General features: G+C 39.3%; 1 protein-coding gene across 11 annotated transcripts in view; it reads right to left on the bottom strand.

Moving 5' to 3' along the window:
* Positions 1-16840, bottom strand: part of LOC117561250 (protein NLRC3-like) — a 79515-nt gene extending 62675 nt beyond the window's left edge. For all 11 annotated transcript variants that reach the window (XR_004571312.1, XR_004571314.1, XR_004571315.1 and 8 more), the window contains exons 1-3: positions 16648-16840; positions 16145-16282; positions 15258-15359 (exon numbers count right to left, since the gene is read on the bottom strand). Coding sequence is in view for 2 of the 11 variants with exons in the window: in XM_034238543.1 (XP_034094434.1) it covers positions 15258-15359; positions 16145-16272 (230 nt within the window). In the remaining 9 variants the exon portion in view is untranslated. The remainder of the gene's footprint in view (positions 1-15257; positions 15360-16144; positions 16283-16647) is intronic.
* Positions 16841-19228: the final 2388 nt, after the last annotated feature.

Raw genomic sequence — 19228 nt, forward strand, 5'->3', positions numbered from 1 at the left:
TAAGCCTGACAAAGTACTTAACGTCTAATATATTGCTTTCCTGCAATGTTAACTTTGTTGAAGCACTTATTTTAACTGATATTATACATATCAATCAATCATCAATCAATGTTTATTTATATAGCCCAATATCACAAATGTTACATTTGTCTCAGTGGACTTTACAGTTTGTACAAAATATCAGTATGACAATACGACACCCTCTGTCCTTAGACCCTCACATCGTACAAGGAAAAACTTCCGAAGAAAACCCACAGTTTAAAGGGAAAAATGGGAGAAACCTCAGGGAGAGCAACAGAGGAGGGATCCCTCTCCCAGGACGGACAGACGTGCAATAGATGCCGTGTGTAAATTGAAAAGATAATACATTTGCAACATAGGTAGTCCAAATGTTTGGAAATGCATGTGTGTATAATAGGAAGATGAATCCACGAGGATATCCATCCAGGACCTATGATCCAGGAACACAGCCACGACTCAAGATCCAGGACAGAGGAGCGCAGGATCATCCATGACTCCGGATCCCGGCGTATATAGACACCAAAAAGAAAGACATTTGGGGAAGCTGGGTTAATCGGAACATGAGAGTACACAGGTATAGACAGAGAGAAGGAAGAAGTAAGATGTCCCCCGACAAACTAAGCCTACATCAGCAAAACTAGGGGCTGAATCTAATCAGCCCTAACTATAAGCTTTATCAAAAAGGAAGGTCTTAAGCGCACTCTTAAAAACGGATAGGGTGTCTGCTGCCCGAACACAAACTGGAAGCTGATTCCACAAATGTGGAGCTTGATAAGAAAAAGCTCTGGCTCCCATTGTACTTTTAGAGACTCTAGGAACAACCAACAACCCTGCATTCTTGGAACGCAATGCCCTAGTAGGACAGTAGGGTATAATGAGTTCTTTAAGGTAAGATGGCGCCTGCCCATTAAGGGCTTTGTAGGCGAGAAGAATCATTTTAAATTCTATCCTGTGTTCTATAGGGAGCCAGTGTAAGGCAGCCAGAACAGGAGTAATGTGGTCCCTTTTCCTAACTCTGGTTAGTACACGAGCCGCAGCATTTTGAATCAGCTGAAGCGACTTGACTGACTTCTTGGTACACCCTGATAATAAAGAGTTACAATAATCCAGCCTTGAAGTAACAAATGCATGGACTAGTTTCTCTGCATCGTTTTGAGGCAAGATATGCCTGATTTTTGCAATGTTACGTAGATGGAAGTAGGCGGTCCTTGAAATTGATTTTATGTGGGCGTTAAAGGATAAATCCTGATCAAATATAACACCAAGATTCCTTACAGTCTCACTGGAGGCCAAATTAATGCCATCCATAGTTAGTATATCCTTAGATAATTTGTTTCGTAGATTCTTCGGGCCAAGTACAATAACTTCAGTTTTGGTCGTGTTTAACATCAAAAAGTTTAAGGTCATCCACGTTGTTAAGTCCTTGAGGCAGTCTTGAATTTTATTTAGATGATTAATTTCATCAGGCTTGATTGATAAATATAGTTGAGTATCATCCGCATAACAATGAAAGTTTACAGAATGATTCCTTATAATATTGCCTAACGGAAGCATATATAATGTGAACAAAATAGGTCCGAGCACTGAGCCCTGTGGCACTCCATGGCTAACTTTGGTTTGCGTGGAAGATTCATCATTGACACGTACAAACTGAGAGCGTTCAGATAGATAGGACCTAAACAAGTCTAAAGCAGTTCCCTGTATGCCAACTAAGTGCTCTAGTCTTTGCAATAAGATATCATGGTCGATAGTATCAAATGCAGCACTGAGATCGAGCAAAACAAGAATAGAGACACGTCCCTTGTCAGAGGCTATTATAATGTCATTTGTGACTTTAACCAGAGCTGTCTCTGTGCCATGATGTGTTCTAAAGCCAGACTGAAAAGCTTTAAATAAATCATTGTTTTTTAAGTAATCACACAACTGTTTTGCGACCGCTTTCTCAAGAATTTTTGAGAGGAACGGAAGATTGGAAATAGGTCTATAATTGGCTAAAACCTCTGGATCGAGGTTGTGCTTTTTAAGAAGTGGTTTTAACACTGCTACTTTGAATGATTGTGGAACATAGCCTGATAATAAAGACATATTCATAATATTTAATAAATAAGTGCTAATTAATGGAAAAACTTCCTTCAACAGCTTAGTTGGAATTGGGTCTAACATGCACGTTGATGGTTTAGAAGAGAGAATCATTGAATTTAATTGTTCAAGGTTTATGGCTGAAAAGCATTCTAGTTTACTATCTAGTGTAATATTAGAACTTACGTTTCCGGGAGCTGTTGATAACACTATACTGGTCAAAGGCAAGAGGTCATTAATTTTGTTTCTAAGAGTAACAATTTTATCGTTAAAAAAGCACATAAAATCATTACTACTGAGTGCTATGGGAATAGAAGGCTCAATCGAGCTGTGGCTTTCTGTCAGCCTGGCTACAGTGCTGAAAAGAAATCTTGCATTATTCTTATTCTCATCTATTAATGAAGAGTAGTAGGCTGCTCTCGCTTTACGCAGTGCTTTCTTATATTCATTGAGAGTAATATGCCAAATTAAACGAGATTCTTCAAGTTTAGTGGAACGCCATATCCTTTCAAGTTGTCTCGACTTTTGCTTTATTTTGCGGGTTTCGGCATTATGCCATGGAGCTAATCTATGTTGTTTTATTTTCTTCTTTTTCAAAGGAGCAACAGAGTCTAATTTTATTCGCAGCGCATCTGTAGCACTATCAACAACATGATCAATTTGGGGTGGTGTACATTTTGTATAAGTTTCCTCCCTTACATGCAGACATGCTATCGAGTTAAGTATTGGTGGAATCTCTTCCTTAAATGTGGCTATAGCACTAACAGATAGGTTTCTGCTGCAAGAGCTTTTGACTAATGCTTTGTAGTCTCGTAACAGTAGTTCAAAAGTTACTAAGAAATGGTGGGATAAAGCAGGATTATGCGGTTCGACTAATAGTTGCTCAATTTCAATACCATAAGTCAGAACAAGGTCGAGAGTGTGATTATAGCAGTGGGTTGGTTTATTTACACTGACAAAAACCAACAGAATCTAATATAGAGTTAAATGCAACAGTAAGGCTATTTTTATCGTCGTCAACATGAATATTAAAGTCACCTACGATAATTACTTTATCTGTTTTAAGAACCAAAGTTGATAAAAACTCAGAGAATTCAGATAAGAATTCTGAATAAGGACCTGGTGCACGGTACACTGTAACAAATAAGATTGGCTCCAAAGTTTTCCAGGTCGGATGCGTAAGACTAAAAACGAGACTTTCAAAGGAGGTATAATTTAATTTTGGTTTAGTATTGATAAGTAAACTTGAGTCAAAGATTGCTGCAACTCCACCTCCTCGGCCCGTGCCTCGGGCAATATGAGTATTGATATGGCTGGGTGGAGTGGCCTCATTTATGCTGACATATTCTTCATGTCTCAACCAAGTTTCAGTGAGACAGCATATATCAATATTATAATCTGATATTAAATCATTTACCAATATTGCTTTAGATGCTAGAGATCTTATGTTTAAGAGACCACATTTAATATTCCTGTTTTGTTGCACTGTAGTAGTTGTTACATTTACTTTTATTAGGTTATTATGTATGACACGTCTATTAGGTTTTACCTTAACTTGTCCTTGGGCAGACACACACACCGCTAATATTGGGTATTTTATTGGGTTCGGGATTCCTATGGATGACTGCCTAGGAGAGAGCGCAGAGAAGCGTGTAAGACTGCGACTCCGCCTCCTGGTCTCAACTCCAGTTTGTCATGGATTAAGTCCACAAAGCCCTGAAATGTTTGCCGAAATGAGATCTGCACCTTCCAAAGTAGGATGAATGCCGTCTCTCTTAATCAGACCAGGTTTTCCCCAGAAGGCTGTCCAATTATTTACGAAGCCCACATTGTTTGCTGGGCACCACCAAGACAACCAGCGCTGAAATGATGACATGCGGCTATACATGTCATCATTGATCAGATTGGGGAGGGGACCAGAGAAGATTACGGTGTCCGACATTGTCTTAGCATAACTACACACCGACTCCACATTAAGTTTGGTGCATTCTGATCGGCGTATACGAACATCATTACCACCGACGTGAATAACAATCCTACTGTATTTACGTTTATTTTTAGCCAGCAGTTTAAGATGCGCCTCAACGTCGCCCGCTCTGGCCCCCGGAATGCATGTGACTGTGGAGGCTTCGGTCTCTAATTTCACGTGTCTCATAATAGAGCTACCAATAACCAGAGTTGGCTTCTCAGCGGGTGTCTCGCTGAGTGGAGAATATCTGTTAGATACGTGAACGGGTTGGTGGGGACCTGCGGGTTTCGCGTTATGCCCCTTCTGAAAAGTCACCCAGTCTCCCTGCTGCTCGGGATTTGCCGGGGGACGGCTAATAGGAGCTACCTTTTGCCGGTCCGCACCGGCTAACATGGGCTTTACTGTAGCTGAGTTACTTTCTAAGATGCGGAGCCGGGCTTCTATGGCTATGATTCCCGCCTCCAACCTAACAACTATACTACATTTAACACATGTACCGGTACCAGTAAAGGAGGTAGGGAAGTAACCAAACATGAGACAGTTAGAGCAGGAAATAGCACCCGAGGGTGGGGAAAGACCCATGGCTAGGCTATCAAGCTAAAGTAGCTACCGTTAGCAAACCCGAAAAGAGTGTAGGCAACTGTGGAGTTACAGTCGCTAAGAGAAGGAGAGTTGTGAGTGCTTAAGTTATAGTAACGTGTGATTACAACGTCAGGCAGTTGCCGTGATCAAGAGTTTTAAAACGATCGATTAAGTTAAGATAATAAGCTATCAGCAACAGAACAGGACACACGGGATACCCGGAGATGACAACAACCGGAAGTTACAACATGCTTACCGCAATAGTGGTCCGTGTAGAAACAGTCCAGCCTCTGTTTCAACTGGATGCAGCAGCTTCTACATATGAATTATACTCTTATGTATGTAGATCAGTGGTTCCCAAACGGTGTGCCGTGAGGCAAGTCCGGGTGTGCCGTGGGATTTTGTGACAACCATACGTTATTATTGCAATATACAACTACACAAAAATAATTACTTTTTAATTTACTATATCAGTACTTTGTAGGTTTATATGTACGTAATCTGCGCGATTTGTGCGTCCATATCTCCACGTGCAGTGCTGCATAAACATGGCTGAGTCAGCGATAACTTTCGAGGGGTGGAGGTATGCCCATTATTTTGAGTTCGTCCGAAGAATAGACAGGAATGTGACGGTGAGGTGCAAACTGTGTCCAGGCCAGAAGCTGTTATCCACTGCTGGAAACAGCACGTGGTCAAACCTCAACAAGCACCTGCAAAGAACACATGCTAAGGTGAAGCTACCGCACAGCTATTTGTTGTTTGTTTATATCACGCAGTCTGTTCTTCTTCTCTGTCTTCCGGTTGTTGCCTGTTTTGAATGACAAATACACACTACCGCCGCCTGCTGGTAAGGAAAGTTATTGCCACTCACGCACGCGCAGTTCGTACGTGCTCGGCGAGTAAAGCAACGTGTAAAGTAACGAGTTACTTTATGTAGATAGTAACGAAGTAGTGTAATATATTAATTTTTTTAAAGTAATATGTAATGTATAAAAAATTTTTTAGTAACAACCCCATCTCTGGAGTTGGCGTTCTCTACTCTGGTTTACATGAAGAACAACAGGAGGTCACGGCTCTCTGAACAGGACTTGCGAGTGGCCCTCTCCTCAGTGCCACCAAGGATAAAAAAAATTCTGCGTGCCCCGACAGGCACATGTATCTCACTCATTTGTAAATCGGCAAGATATTTACAATAGCACATGTTTCAATGCTGATTGCTGAAATGTTACATTTATAATTTGTAGTTCAGGACCATGCAGTGCAGCTTCCTTGCATTGACAGTTCTCTGTGATGAATTTCTGCTGAGTTTCCTTTGCCTCATTTTTAATGTTGTGACCTGTCTGGTTTAAATGAGTGTGTTGCTGCTTTGATGAAGCCTAATTTGATAACGTTTCAAATTAATTTCTGAAATATTTCGTTAATAAATATTTCATGAGTAATATAGTTGTCTTTGTCACATTGTATTTGGCATTAGTAAATAATTATGCACATTTACAGATATTTTACATGATATGAGTGATAACACGTATTATAAGGGCTATTTTGCACAATAGGTGTGCCTTGAGATTTTTACTTGTCCTTTGGTGTGCCTTGGGCACAAAAAGTTTGGGAACCACTGATGTAGATAGCATAAGAAATGTGCAGAATATGACAGTTTAATGGTGGAGGTACACACATATTGAAAGATGTCTTGTGTCTCACTGTTGAGGAACCTCAGCTGCGACCCAAGTTTTTCATTCATTGCATAACTACACCGTAGTTGTGTGTATGATATGTCAATAAACCTTAGAAAGTCTTGAAATCTTGAAAGGGATGTGCAAAATAGCCATAATATACAGTCTTTAATTAACTATTAGTAGAGAATAACGAGTAATGAATATACTTTATTACTCGTTTCCATTCATGTCAATTGCAGATAAATGTTTAGTCTTCTCAAGCACCAACTATCAAATATCTCTCCTGATTGTTGGCACTTGACAATCACCTTCCCTGAATGTTACTCAGGTGTAACTAAAGTCTGATTTAAGGGTTGTTTATATTTCACATCATTAATCAGAATCTGCAAAGTAACTCAAATAAATGTAGTGGAGTAAAATACCAGGTCAACCTCTGAATTGTAGTAGAGTAGAATTACAAAGTAACAATGAGCTGTCATGTGGGTATTAATGCTGCGCATTATGGATACAAGCGATTTTCACCCATTTATTAATTATATGTTTTACATTTGATAACACCAATGTCGATTCCAGTTTTGGATAGTCTGCCGTGGTTTCGTTCCATTTCAAACAGCTGTTTGACGCTCGGCGTAACTTTGGCGCACTGCCACTCCAACATCCAATCCCAGAGCTTGAAGATGAATCACGGGGACAGTAGTCCTAAACGATAGCTGGGGATTATGGGTAGTGTAGTGTCTTCGGCCATCCTAAACTCAGAAATGTTTTTCGGATTTCATATCGCATTAACACCATATCCCTACATGCATTGCGGCTAAAACATCCAATCAGCAAGCTTAAACAACAGCTGAGGATCTTGGGTAATCAGTTCAGTGGCTGTGTATCGCGATGATGCTCGAAATGTCCCTTATAGGCCTATGTCTGTTTCCGGTTATTTTTATTTTGAAATTCAGTTCCTGACGGACGCCAAAAAAGCACGAGATTATGGAATTAAACAAATAAATAAAAACAAGGATAATTGTGTGTTATTGGTGAGTAAATAACAGTGTGTTATTTAGAAAAGAATAACAAATTAGAAGGAAACAAATACAGATTTCAGTATTCTGAGGCTCTGAGCCATTTCTTTTCCTCTCAGACGACAAAAAAAGTCCGACATTATACGATTTAAAAGTAAAAATAATAATCGTGGCTTGATATTGAGTAAGAACATGTTTTTATGAACCCAACAGCTTCCGGTCTTCCAAGACCCGAATGGACAAAAAGACGTGCTGCAGGCTACCAATAGAAATATATTGCTTTTAAAATCGTTCTGTGTGACACGAAAAAAAGGGGGAAATCGTGTTGGTGAACACGAATCAATAGATTAAATGTCGTGACTATAACACGAAATGCCGTGAGACTGGGTAGAATAAACATCTGGAAAGGATGCCTAAATAACAACAGAATGATACTGATTTGTAAAAAGCCTTAGTTAATGCTTTGTCAGGTCTGTCTCCAACACAACGAGCATACCATTTTTTAGTTTTTTTCTGAAGAGATCGGTTTGATTAAAGCTAGGCTAACATTAGCTGCTCCATCAACACTCAGAGTAACTTTATGAAGTCATAAGTACAGCAGTCACTATATTGTTAGCACCACAGACAGTCTCTGGTTTATACAGGAACATGAATAACCCTGATTGAATATGTATGGAATGCCATTTAAGCCAATATTAAATAAATAAATATATACAGAAATAATTAAATAAATACATATATATATATATATATAAATATGCCTATGAAATAAATTATAAAATAAATAAATTACGCAATAAATATGTATACATGTACATTTAAATACACATTTATTTATTTCATGGGACTTTTATTTCATAATGACACATTTATTTATTTCAAGAGACTTGTATTTCATAATGACACATTTATTTATTTCAAGAGACTTGTATTTCATAATGACACATTTATTTATTTCAAGAGACTCGTATTTCATAATGATATATTTATTTATTTCAGATGACTTGTATTTCATAATGACGCGTTTCTTTATTTCAAGAGACTCGTATTTCATAATGGCTTTTTTCATGTGACTTGTATTTCATGATGAGACATTTCCATTCCTTATATGCAAATGAACGGGGCGTGGTTAGCTCACAGGTCCAGAGACCCAGACCAAAGCAACAGCACCACACTGACTACTCGAGAAGAGGAAGAAAATGGAGGAGAAGGACTATAAGGCAAACTACTAAATGAAAATAACAACATGGAAGACGTCGATGGGCTCCAAGACTTAACTGGTTCTTATCTGGTCTTCTCTGGTCCGCCCAATGCTGCTCTTCTGAGAGCAACCGCTCTGACAGCTCTCTCTAGCAACGCTACACAATTACACCCAGTCTGAGAGTAAAATATGTCTCGAAGGTTCGTTTTGCTTTCTTACAACGTTAAGTTAATGTTAACGTAACCTTACGTTTGCTAGGAGGCTATCGTTACGAGCTAGCTGTCTTAGCTAACAACAGTTAGCAGCTAACGTTTTCTGCAGTTTGTGTTGCCCCTGAAAAACGTGATGTAGTTATTTAAGGGTATGTTAAATTAACGTTATTTTACAAGTTGAGAGAGTTAAGTTGTGTTTAAAATCGTCAATGTAATGCACGTTAGAGGTTTTGTGTTGGACATGAAGTTAGCTAACGTTAGCTAACTCCACCAGGTTAGCATGTTAAGCTGTACTTTCTGTGGCAGCTAGCTTAATACAAAGAGGGGTTTTGTGCTTCATTGCAAACTTTTCTTTGTTAATCTACCTGAAACTGTAGTTTGTTTCTACTCAACTATACAGACCATTGTTGAGGAGATGCAAAACATACTGTACATGAGCTGGGTCCAACATATACCTTGAGTAATGTTACTTTGCTGCTAAAAATGAAACATCATTATCAGATGAGGACATCACCAAAGTGTGTGAGCCTGTCAGGGGATTTGATCTGTTCTCTGCATGTCCTAAACACTGCTCTGGTATTACTTATCTTGTAACATGTAAGTCTCCCGCTCTTGTCATCTTTCAGGCTTTGCATTTGAACTCCTATGACTGGTTGCGGACTTGAAGGGAACGCCTTCCTGACATCCAGGAAAAAGGTGAGATTATAATACATTTGAATGCCAAAAGCAAGTTATTGTTTTTAACTTTTGAAATATGATTGTTTTGGGGCATTTCAGTTTTATTGGACAGGCAGTAGAGATCTACTGGAAACAGTGGAGAGGGAGGAGATGATATGCAGCATACGGCCCAGCCGGATGGTTGCTGCTCCGTGTGGAACGTGTCCTATCAGGTAAAGCACTTTGGTACCCAGTTATTTATGGTGTTGAGTTTGAATTTAGCTTTTGGAATGTAATTTCCAACAGTGCATTGTAAAGACTGAAAAAACAGCCTCAGGTTAAAGCTTGACATGATTTGGTCTTTTACTTAAGAAGATGTTTGTCCTCCTGTGTTGTCTTATTTCCTTATCTTTCTTTCAGGTGTAACATCTACCAATGGTTGTACATGACAGAGACCTCCTCCACCTCTTTGCTGTCTTACTAGTCAATCCTCCTGATCAGGTCCTTTCCTAAATAGTGGTAAGTTTTACAGTTCAGTGTACGTTAATTTAGTAACTTAATACTTTACCGATGTTGAATAAATCCTATATTGCTTTCATTTTATTAAAACTACGATTTGTAAACTTTTTGATTCCAATTCCAATAATCTTTTTGTTATAATTGTAATCATCAGCAATCAATACAACAAATCATCCAACACTAAATAGAAGAAATCTGGACCTATTTCTTTTTATACAGCAGCATGTGTTGGGACTGCTTATTGATGTCATCAAGAGCCATTGAGTACCTTTTGTAGTCGGCCTCTCAGAATGTTTAGCATTTATTTGTATTTTAACATTCCTATAATAATTAGTTTTTTTATTGTTTTGTTCTTTATTTTTGTTGTGAGAATCACTTTGCAATTATTGTGTAAGTGCTATATAAATAGTTTTACTAATATTATTGTTGTTACTATTATTAATAATGTCTTCTTTGTTTTCTTTATTCATCGCTGCAGAAAGGATCATGCCAGCCCACATCAAACACCTGATCAAGAGCTTGTGAACCTCACTGCTGCAGACACCTGTGTGATATTCCACTCTGACTGGAACCCTCAAAATGACCTGCAGGTACAATATATATATATATATATATATATATATCTGCTCTGTCCGTCCTAAAGATAGTTCAATAGGGCTACAACAACAACAGTCTTTCCGTTTATTCCCTCGGTTCTTTAAGTGTATATTTTCCCATTTAATGCTTAAAAACGTTGAACAGCAGCTGCACATGATGCTCTTTTGACCCCTCTTTTAATTTTTTATTTCAGGCTCAAGCTCGGTTCGTCATCGTTTTGGCCAGTCTAAGGCGGTGGAGGTGTACCGTCTGATCACTAGAAACTATGAGAGGGAAATGCTGGATAAAGCTAGTCTGAAGCTCGGGCTGGACCGTCCCGTCCTGCAGAGCATGAGTGGCAACAACAACGGGGTGAGAAAAAGAAAATCTGTCATATTTCTAGATGCCAAGTCATCTTTGGGTCAGTCGCTGTTGCAGTACGCTTAGTTTATTTTCAAAAAGAGTTTTCTAAATCCACTTGTGTAAATGTCTCTCTGCGTCGCCTTTAGCCGGTCCAGCAGTTCTCCAAGAAGGAGATGGAGGACCTGCTGAGGAAAGGAGCCTACGCCGCCATCATGGACGAGAACGACGAATGCAACCGCTTCTGCTAGGAGGACATCGACCAGATCCTGCAGCGAAGAGCCACCATCATCACCATCACCAGGTATGTTCTTAGCAGCACTAGCCACTTGCGCTTTGTGTTGGTAACCAAGTACTTGGTTATTTGAAATGTAATATTGATGATGTAATAATTAAAACTAGGGATGGGTACCGAGCCCCAGTATTAACGGGGCCCCGGGGCTGAATTATTAAAGACCGTGGTACCGTTAACGTCCAATGTTATCAATCTTTTTATCGTTACGGGAGACATTTAAAAAATAGATGTCATATGTATTATATCTACATAAACATTATATCGCAGTCTTACTGCAACTCCGTTTCTAATATGCAATAAGACTACAAAGTGCGTCTATGATTTATTTTCGATCTTTCCAATCCAGACGAGATCTCACACACACCACACACACACACACACACACACACACACACACACACACACACACACACACACACACACACACGCGCACACACAACACATGGCGGAGAGAACTAAGCGCCCCGAGGGTAGTTATGTTACCCGTCTTGAGCATGGATGTTTAATAAGAATACAGCATCGGAGGAGGGGCCTCGTTCTTTCCTATGAGAGCTGCTCATTGGAGCATGAAGGCAAAATGGCCCAACTTTTGAGAGAGCGAAACGTCACAGATTACCCGTCATGCCTGGCTGTCAGAGCAGAATAACCCGTTTGTGCGCTCACAGAGCATGCGCCCCTTAAGCCCCGCCCCCCGAGCACACACTCTCGGCTCACTAGAAAGAATGGAGAGAGAGAATAAATTTAGATTCGGCTTTTAGTGCATTTTACAACTTTAAGAACTTAATGATTCTAGGGCTATACAATAGTTCATACTGGGTAGTTTATTTAGTTTCAAAAAAATTATCCACCGAGTTACAGACGTCTCTTTCCCAATGTTAGTCAATGGGAAAAAGTATTTCTGGGCCGGTCGACGTCACAGACTGATAAGGAAATTGTAGTACCGCCGTTTGGACACAACGAATATTTTCCTCAGAGTCCGGCACACTTCCTGGGGGGCTTGGTCTTGAGGTGGAAAATGCTCGTTGCCAATAGTGCAATAAGAATTTAGCATGTAAGGGCGGTAACACAAGCTATTTGTCTAAACATTTAGCAAAAGTGCTCCACATTCAGACGGAGGAATGCACCGGGTTCGACTGTCTTTCTAGTAGCTCTGTAGCCCCATCCACGAGTAACGTTTCCACGTCAGGTATATATTATGTATGCTAGCAGCAACACACAGAGTTAACTCAATGATACAAACATGGGTTAATGATTAGAGGTAACTGAGTTATTTATTTTGTTAAAGTTACAGCTATTCTGTTTGCAGTTCTATCATCACATAATTGAATAAGATTTGTTAAAACATTGTTGTTTCTTATTTTCAGTTTGCTTCAAGCAGTGGCTGCACGAGAAAGACGTGGAGGACCAAGAAATGCTGGCCAGATTGGCAAAGACCGGAAGATACATAACAGAGAAGATAATGGATATTAACAAGAAAAAGAAAAAAAATGTTTATAATTTCTTTGTTGCTGTTTACATTTTGAATTATATTTGTTATTTTTAAATCAAATGCATCTTTTTTAGATGATATATTTATTTAGATGTAGGTTTTTTTTGTAATATTATTGTATTAAGTATAATTTATTAAATACAAATACTGTTATGAACACTATACAATGTCTTTATTTTGATAGTTACCAGAATACATTGTATATTTAATACTAACATAAGCTGGTGATAGATAAATGCTGGTCTGCTGGTATGCCAGCAGACAAATATTTATAAAGACAGGGTATGGCTGGGGTAGGCTACACCCATACCAAGAAATGGCTTAGCCCCACCATGAAAAATGATGTTAAAGTAAGCAAAATAAAGTCCGCCAACTCGCGCGGAGTAAATTGCACAGACAGCAGTTAGTAAGATTGATTTCAGTAGCCACTTGTCTGGAAATACGGAAGACCAGAAACGGTTTTGAAAACTTTTGTCACGTAGTGATCGTCTTCCCAATAGAACATCTTTGATAATGTCTTCCGGCCAATCAGAATCAAGATAACGGCGTGGTGTTGTTGCAGGAAGTCCCGACGGAGAATACTTTAGCTGTAGTACAGGAAACACATAACTGGTACGCAGGTTATGTGCGTAATCTGAAATGCGTACCGTCACTTGTGTCACAAAGCGCATTTGCGTACCGACGTACTTGTGAAACTTTTCCAAAAGGCGGTTAGATCACCGGACGACAGAGTCGGTCTCCGTGTGCACAGACAGGGCTGCTGTTAACGTCGGTCTGTTCAACGGAAATGTGCCAAAACTACGCCAACCGGCTACGGAGGGAGACTCCCCCCCCCCCCCCTTCACTGGAGAACTGCGCTAAAACAGCTGATCACAACGTTCACAGTCTGTGGTCACGAAGTACTCCACTCCACTAGCGCGCCCCCCCCCCCCGTCGACTTTCCTGAAGTTTCTAAGTAAGATAGAAATCAATACGTAATGAATTAAGACCCCACGGTTTGATGATTGATAGGTGCTCTCTTTCATTTTGACACACAGAAATTTTTTACAATAAACATGTTAAATGGATATATCCGCCTTCTTTCATTTATCTTTCCATTCCCACAAAAATATACATAAAGAAATGACATATTTTGGACATAGTTCGAATGGTGATTAATCATGATTAATACATTTTTAAGATGTGATTAATCTGATTAAAAATTGTAGTCGTTTGACAGCCCTAATTTATTTATTTTTGGATTAGATCATAGATACGTCCATGAGTTAAGAAATGGAATGATATGATGATTCACACTCATGTACAGTAGGTGGCGGTATTCACCTTAAAGTTGTTTGCAATCCGCCAAAAAACCGAGAGAAGAAGAAGTCAACTGGTTTGCCAACGGACAATTTACACCGAAGAAGAAGAAGCGAACATTTCTGGCGGGTGAAATTTAGAGTATCAGATTACATGCGATGTCTGACTCTCTGAGAATTTAGTAGTTTGCCTTAATGGCGCATTTCCACTGCAGCGGTCCTTCTCCTCCATTTTCTTCCTCTTCTCGAGTAGTCAGTGTGGTGCTGTTGCTTTGGTCTGGGTCTCTGGACCTGTGAGCTAACCACGCCCCGTTCATTTGCATATAAGGAATGGAAATGTCTCATCATGAAATACAAGTCACATGAAAAAAGCCATTATGAAATACGAGTCTCTTGAAATAAAGAAACGCGTCATTATGAAATACAAGTCATCTGAAATAAATAAATGTGTCATTATAAAATACGAGTCTCTTGAAATAAATAAATGTGTCATTATGAAATACAAGTCTCTTGAAATAAATAAATGTGTCATTATGAAATAAAAGTCCCATGAAATAAATAAATGTGTATTTAAATGTACATGTATACATATTTATTGCCTAATTTATTTATTTTATAATTTATTTCATAGGCATATTTATATATATATGTATTTATTTAATTGTTTATGTATATATTTATTTATTTAATATTGGCTTGAATGGCATTCCATAAATATGAGCTGCTGTAGAGCTCTGTTCTCCTCTCTGATTCCCCTCAGACCGTCAGAGACCACAGGAGCACAATCTCAACACTGACAGCTTTTGTAACAGAGCGTCACAAACTTTACACTCAAGTTGAAATGTGTCACGCTGCACGAATACGCAGGTGACATGAATTTAACATCTTCACTTCCTTCGTGTTGCCAGGCACGGATCTGGGTCTTTGCATTGACTCTACATGTGATTTCACTAAACTCTGTTTTATCTGCTAATGCTAAACACAACCAGCTCACCAGGTTATCACTATTATTAATAAACACCTTAAAAAGACATATCATAGATATGCTCAAGTAGTTAAATAATGTTTTGGACAATATATATAGTTTTTAAATCAGTATTTATCAACATTGTTGCTATTTAAAACCTTTTTATACACAGATACAATGATAATATAATTGCATATTGAAATATCCTTAGATAATGTTAGCCTACTCTGCTGCGTTTTCCCTTTACAAACTGCTCACATGATATCATTAAAGAACAGTTTAATATATTAGATTACATAAAAACTGGATCCTCTTCAGGTCAGTTTACAGGAGAAACTCTTACTTTGTGTCTGAGGGTCCTGGTTCATTACTGAAGCCTGGAGGAAGATCTTTAGACCGGTCACTCTTCAGAGACCACATGGAGACCGTAGACTCTGCTCTCTGTCTGTGGAAACAACACAAGTTTAAACATCATTAGTTCATTTAAAGAGCAGCTTTTGATCTGTGACTGTTCAACAGGGGCGGTTCTAGGGGGGGGGGGGGGCAGTGCCCCCCAACACTGACCTCTGACCCCCCTGTGGGCCAAAAATACTTTTTTGCCCCACTGTATATATATATATATATATATATATATATATGCCATTAAAAACTGGAATATATATACCTGGCTGCTAAATCCTCAGAACTGTTACAGGATGTGTATTTTGTAAATTGTATAACTTTTTATTTTATTATATTTTTTTTATCATATAACTTTCTTTTTTTTTTTTTTTAAATGTATATTTTCTGGTACTCAGGATTTTGTTGCTGTAATGTGAGATTGTGCAGACACTCTTATGTAAAGTAGAGATGTAACTGTTCATTGCCTTTATTTTTATATAAATATGGTGTTAGTGCAAACATTGCACTATAACTTAAGCTGAAGCTAACAGTAATAACTATAAGATCTATCTGAAATAAATAAGTGTACTGAAACAAATACCAATAACTGTATTATTATAAACGTTTTACATATTTGTATTTGATTTGCTTAATTTAACACAAAGTCCAACATGTAGAGTGTGAGGATGATTTCACTAGTAGATTATTTACCATCTCTGATGATGACAAGAAGCAAGAGATCAATTCAACTTTGTTAATGTACTCTACTGGGTTTCATTAAACAGTTTAGATGATCAGATACCAACAAACTGAATCCTCTTCAGGTCAGTTTACAGTAGAAACTCTTACTTTGTGTCTGAGGGTCCAGGTACATTACTGAAGCCTGGAGGAAGCAAACCCATAGACCTGTCACTCTTCAGAGACAGACAGCTGGAGACTGAAGATGTGTCCTCTTCCTCATCTTTTAAATCACTCATCTTCTCCAGTCTGAGAGAGAGATACAACACACACACACACACACACACACACACACACACCCACACACACACACACACACACACACACACACACACACACACACACACACACACACACACACACACACAATTAAAATACATGAAATCAGTCAGACTTCAGACAGGCCGTTCTCCATTTTGTCTGCACTGGGCTCTCACATGTAATGTAACTCTGAAGAATCAGAAAACAGGAAATAATAAAAGTGTACAACACTTGCAGAAGTCTCAATGGACTCTAGGACGATGATTGTTAACCAATAAGTTATTTTCTGATATCCAGTTTGACAGAGTAAATAATAAATGTGTTAAAAAGCAGATCGTGGTGTTAACACTCACCCTGTTGTTCTCCTCGTGTCGAGCTGTAAAATGGCGTCTGGCAGTCTGACAAGTCTGACTTCATACTTTCACTTTCAACTTCCCGCCCTGTCTGCAGCTCCTCCTCTGACTCATAACCAGCCTTATCAGCTGAAGCAGTTCACATGCAGGGACTTTGTTCAGTGAGATAGAAAAAGACATGCAGCTAAAAACAAGCTCAACAAAGTTATCAAAAGGACACAACATCCACTCATCAACCTCCATAGGAAGTCATTAAATCTGCTTTATATAACAAACAATGAACAGCGACTTAAATAAAAACACAAGGCTACATTTAACTAATTTATAAGATGTGCCAAAATCAGGGCTGAAATAGATATTTTACCTCGCAAGTGTTTTAAATAGGGGCAGAGAAAAAGGAGAGAATCACGCTGCAGCACCTCACTGAAAATGGTTTTAAATAAGAGGGAAGTGTGCAGGGATGCTCCAATTCGTGTTCATGCAGCCCCTAAATAATGGTAATACTGATTAAAAATCATTTCTAGGGCAGAAAGTATTTTAAAAGTGAGAACAACTATTTTAAATGGCTTAAAAAGCACAAAGTGATTTAAATGCAGTTCCAAGTCTCCCCACAGGAGGGCTCCAGAGAGCGCATCACCCGACATGAGTACAGTTCATTAACAGTAGGAAATACGATAAGTAAAGGCAAATCAATTGATTTAAAGTGCAGGGAGGCTCCGCACCAGACACAGGTACATTCCTACATCCCCACAACAGTGACACTGATGGTTTAAAGTCGTTTTGCGGGGGAAAGAGTGCTACAAGTCTGAGAAAACTCTGATAACAGTCTGATCAAAGTTTGATTGCTTCAGAGACCCAATGACACAATAAACCATTTACATCTAAAAGTATTGATTACAATTCATTTTTATGGGGAAAAGTGCAGATGAGGTATTTTTGGTATTTTGGGCAAAACACTTCACCCAACCCTTTATACAACTGCAATATATACCTGGCTGCTAAATCCTCAGAACTGTTACAGGATGTGTATTTTGTAAATTGTATAACTTTTTATTTTAATATATTTTTTTATCATATAACTTTTTTTTACTTTAAATACTTTTTGCATGTAACATTATGTAACATTAAGCTGTCAGTGGCTGTTTTCTGCTGTAACAACGTACATGTCCCCTCTGTGGGACTAATACAGGTTTTCTGATCTGATTCTGAACTGCGATGCTCAACAGCTCGCTTAACGGAACTTTGACGCTGGTATCAGTTTGGTTTCCCACCAATCACGGGAGTGTTGTGTGTAGAAAGTGTTGAGTTATATTTCTCGCGCTACCTTACATCCATGAAGGCAACATGACAGAGGGAGGGAAGCAGGCCCGGTTCCAGAACAAAATGACTCAGGGTGCATCTGAGATTAGAGAGGGTGCAGTGGTAAAGTGCTATTGTTATAAGTGGGGAGTGGACCTAACACCCTCTAGGGGGGTCCTCACCTCCTCTAAGGGGGTCCGGGGGCATGTTCCCCCGGGAAGATTTTTTTTTAAATATTGAAGTTAAAAGCATCAATCTGGTGCACTTTGAGAGCAACATTAAGAGATCTATGGATGTGCTCTTTGCTTGATTCATGCCTTCCCAGTCCCTTATCACGTACAAGAGCATGGCGCCAGTTGTTGTAGCCCGTTGTGGTGAAGGCATCTGACTTACTTGAACCGAAATGTCTACATGCATAGCAGAAGATGGCATCTTTTTACATGAATATTCCAGCCAATCTCTGTTTTGAAACCATGAGCAGCAAAATGAGCGCCTTACCCCACTGTACACGCAAGTTGGGTACTTTTTTAAATATACCTGGGCAGGCTCTGTTTTGCCGAGGTCCTCTGGGACTTGTGGGGCGCTGAGGGGTGGCGGTGTTTGGGGCAACGAAGACGGCTGCGGCTGCTCTGCCTCCGTGGGCGAGGCGTGCAAAGCCGGCGAGTCGGGCAGGAGGACGTTAGTGTCCACGACAGTGGCCGCGGGTAACGTAATGTCCCCATGACCTGAACTGTTGTTACCTGCAGTAGATGCAGTGTTACTGCTGGCGATTAGGGCTGGTTGTTTTAACCATTTTCTGATGTCCATCATTGACTGCTGTGTAAGCACCTTGCAGATGACGAACGCGCAGCGGCACAGGTCACGCGCACCTCACATAATAACGTTACTTACCGTTTAAATTGACCAAATAAATGCAGCAGACAATGTTATTTAACCACAATTACCATTTATTTTATTTCAACTAAATTATTCTTATTACTATTATTATTATTATTATATATGTAATATTTTTCACTTTTTTTTTTTTTTTTTTCACTTTTCAAATGAGGGTGCATAACGACTCAACTGAGGGCAATGCACCCTTATGCACCCCCGTAGAACCGGGCCTGGAGGGAAGTCACTCAGGATGCTAAACTACTCTTTGGTAAGCCCCGCCCCCCCCCCAAGCAACATCAGGGCCAAAAGTCTGAAAGCGAAAAAAACGGTGAAACCTGAAAAAACAAGATTTGAAACTAAAAAGATAATTGTTTGGAATCTGAAAACGGAAAATCTAAAACTGAAA

This window comes from Gymnodraco acuticeps, unplaced genomic scaffold (assembly GCF_902827175.1).
Source record: "Gymnodraco acuticeps unplaced genomic scaffold, fGymAcu1.1, whole genome shotgun sequence".
Taxonomy (NCBI): Eukaryota; Metazoa; Chordata; class Actinopteri; order Perciformes; family Bathydraconidae; genus Gymnodraco; species Gymnodraco acuticeps.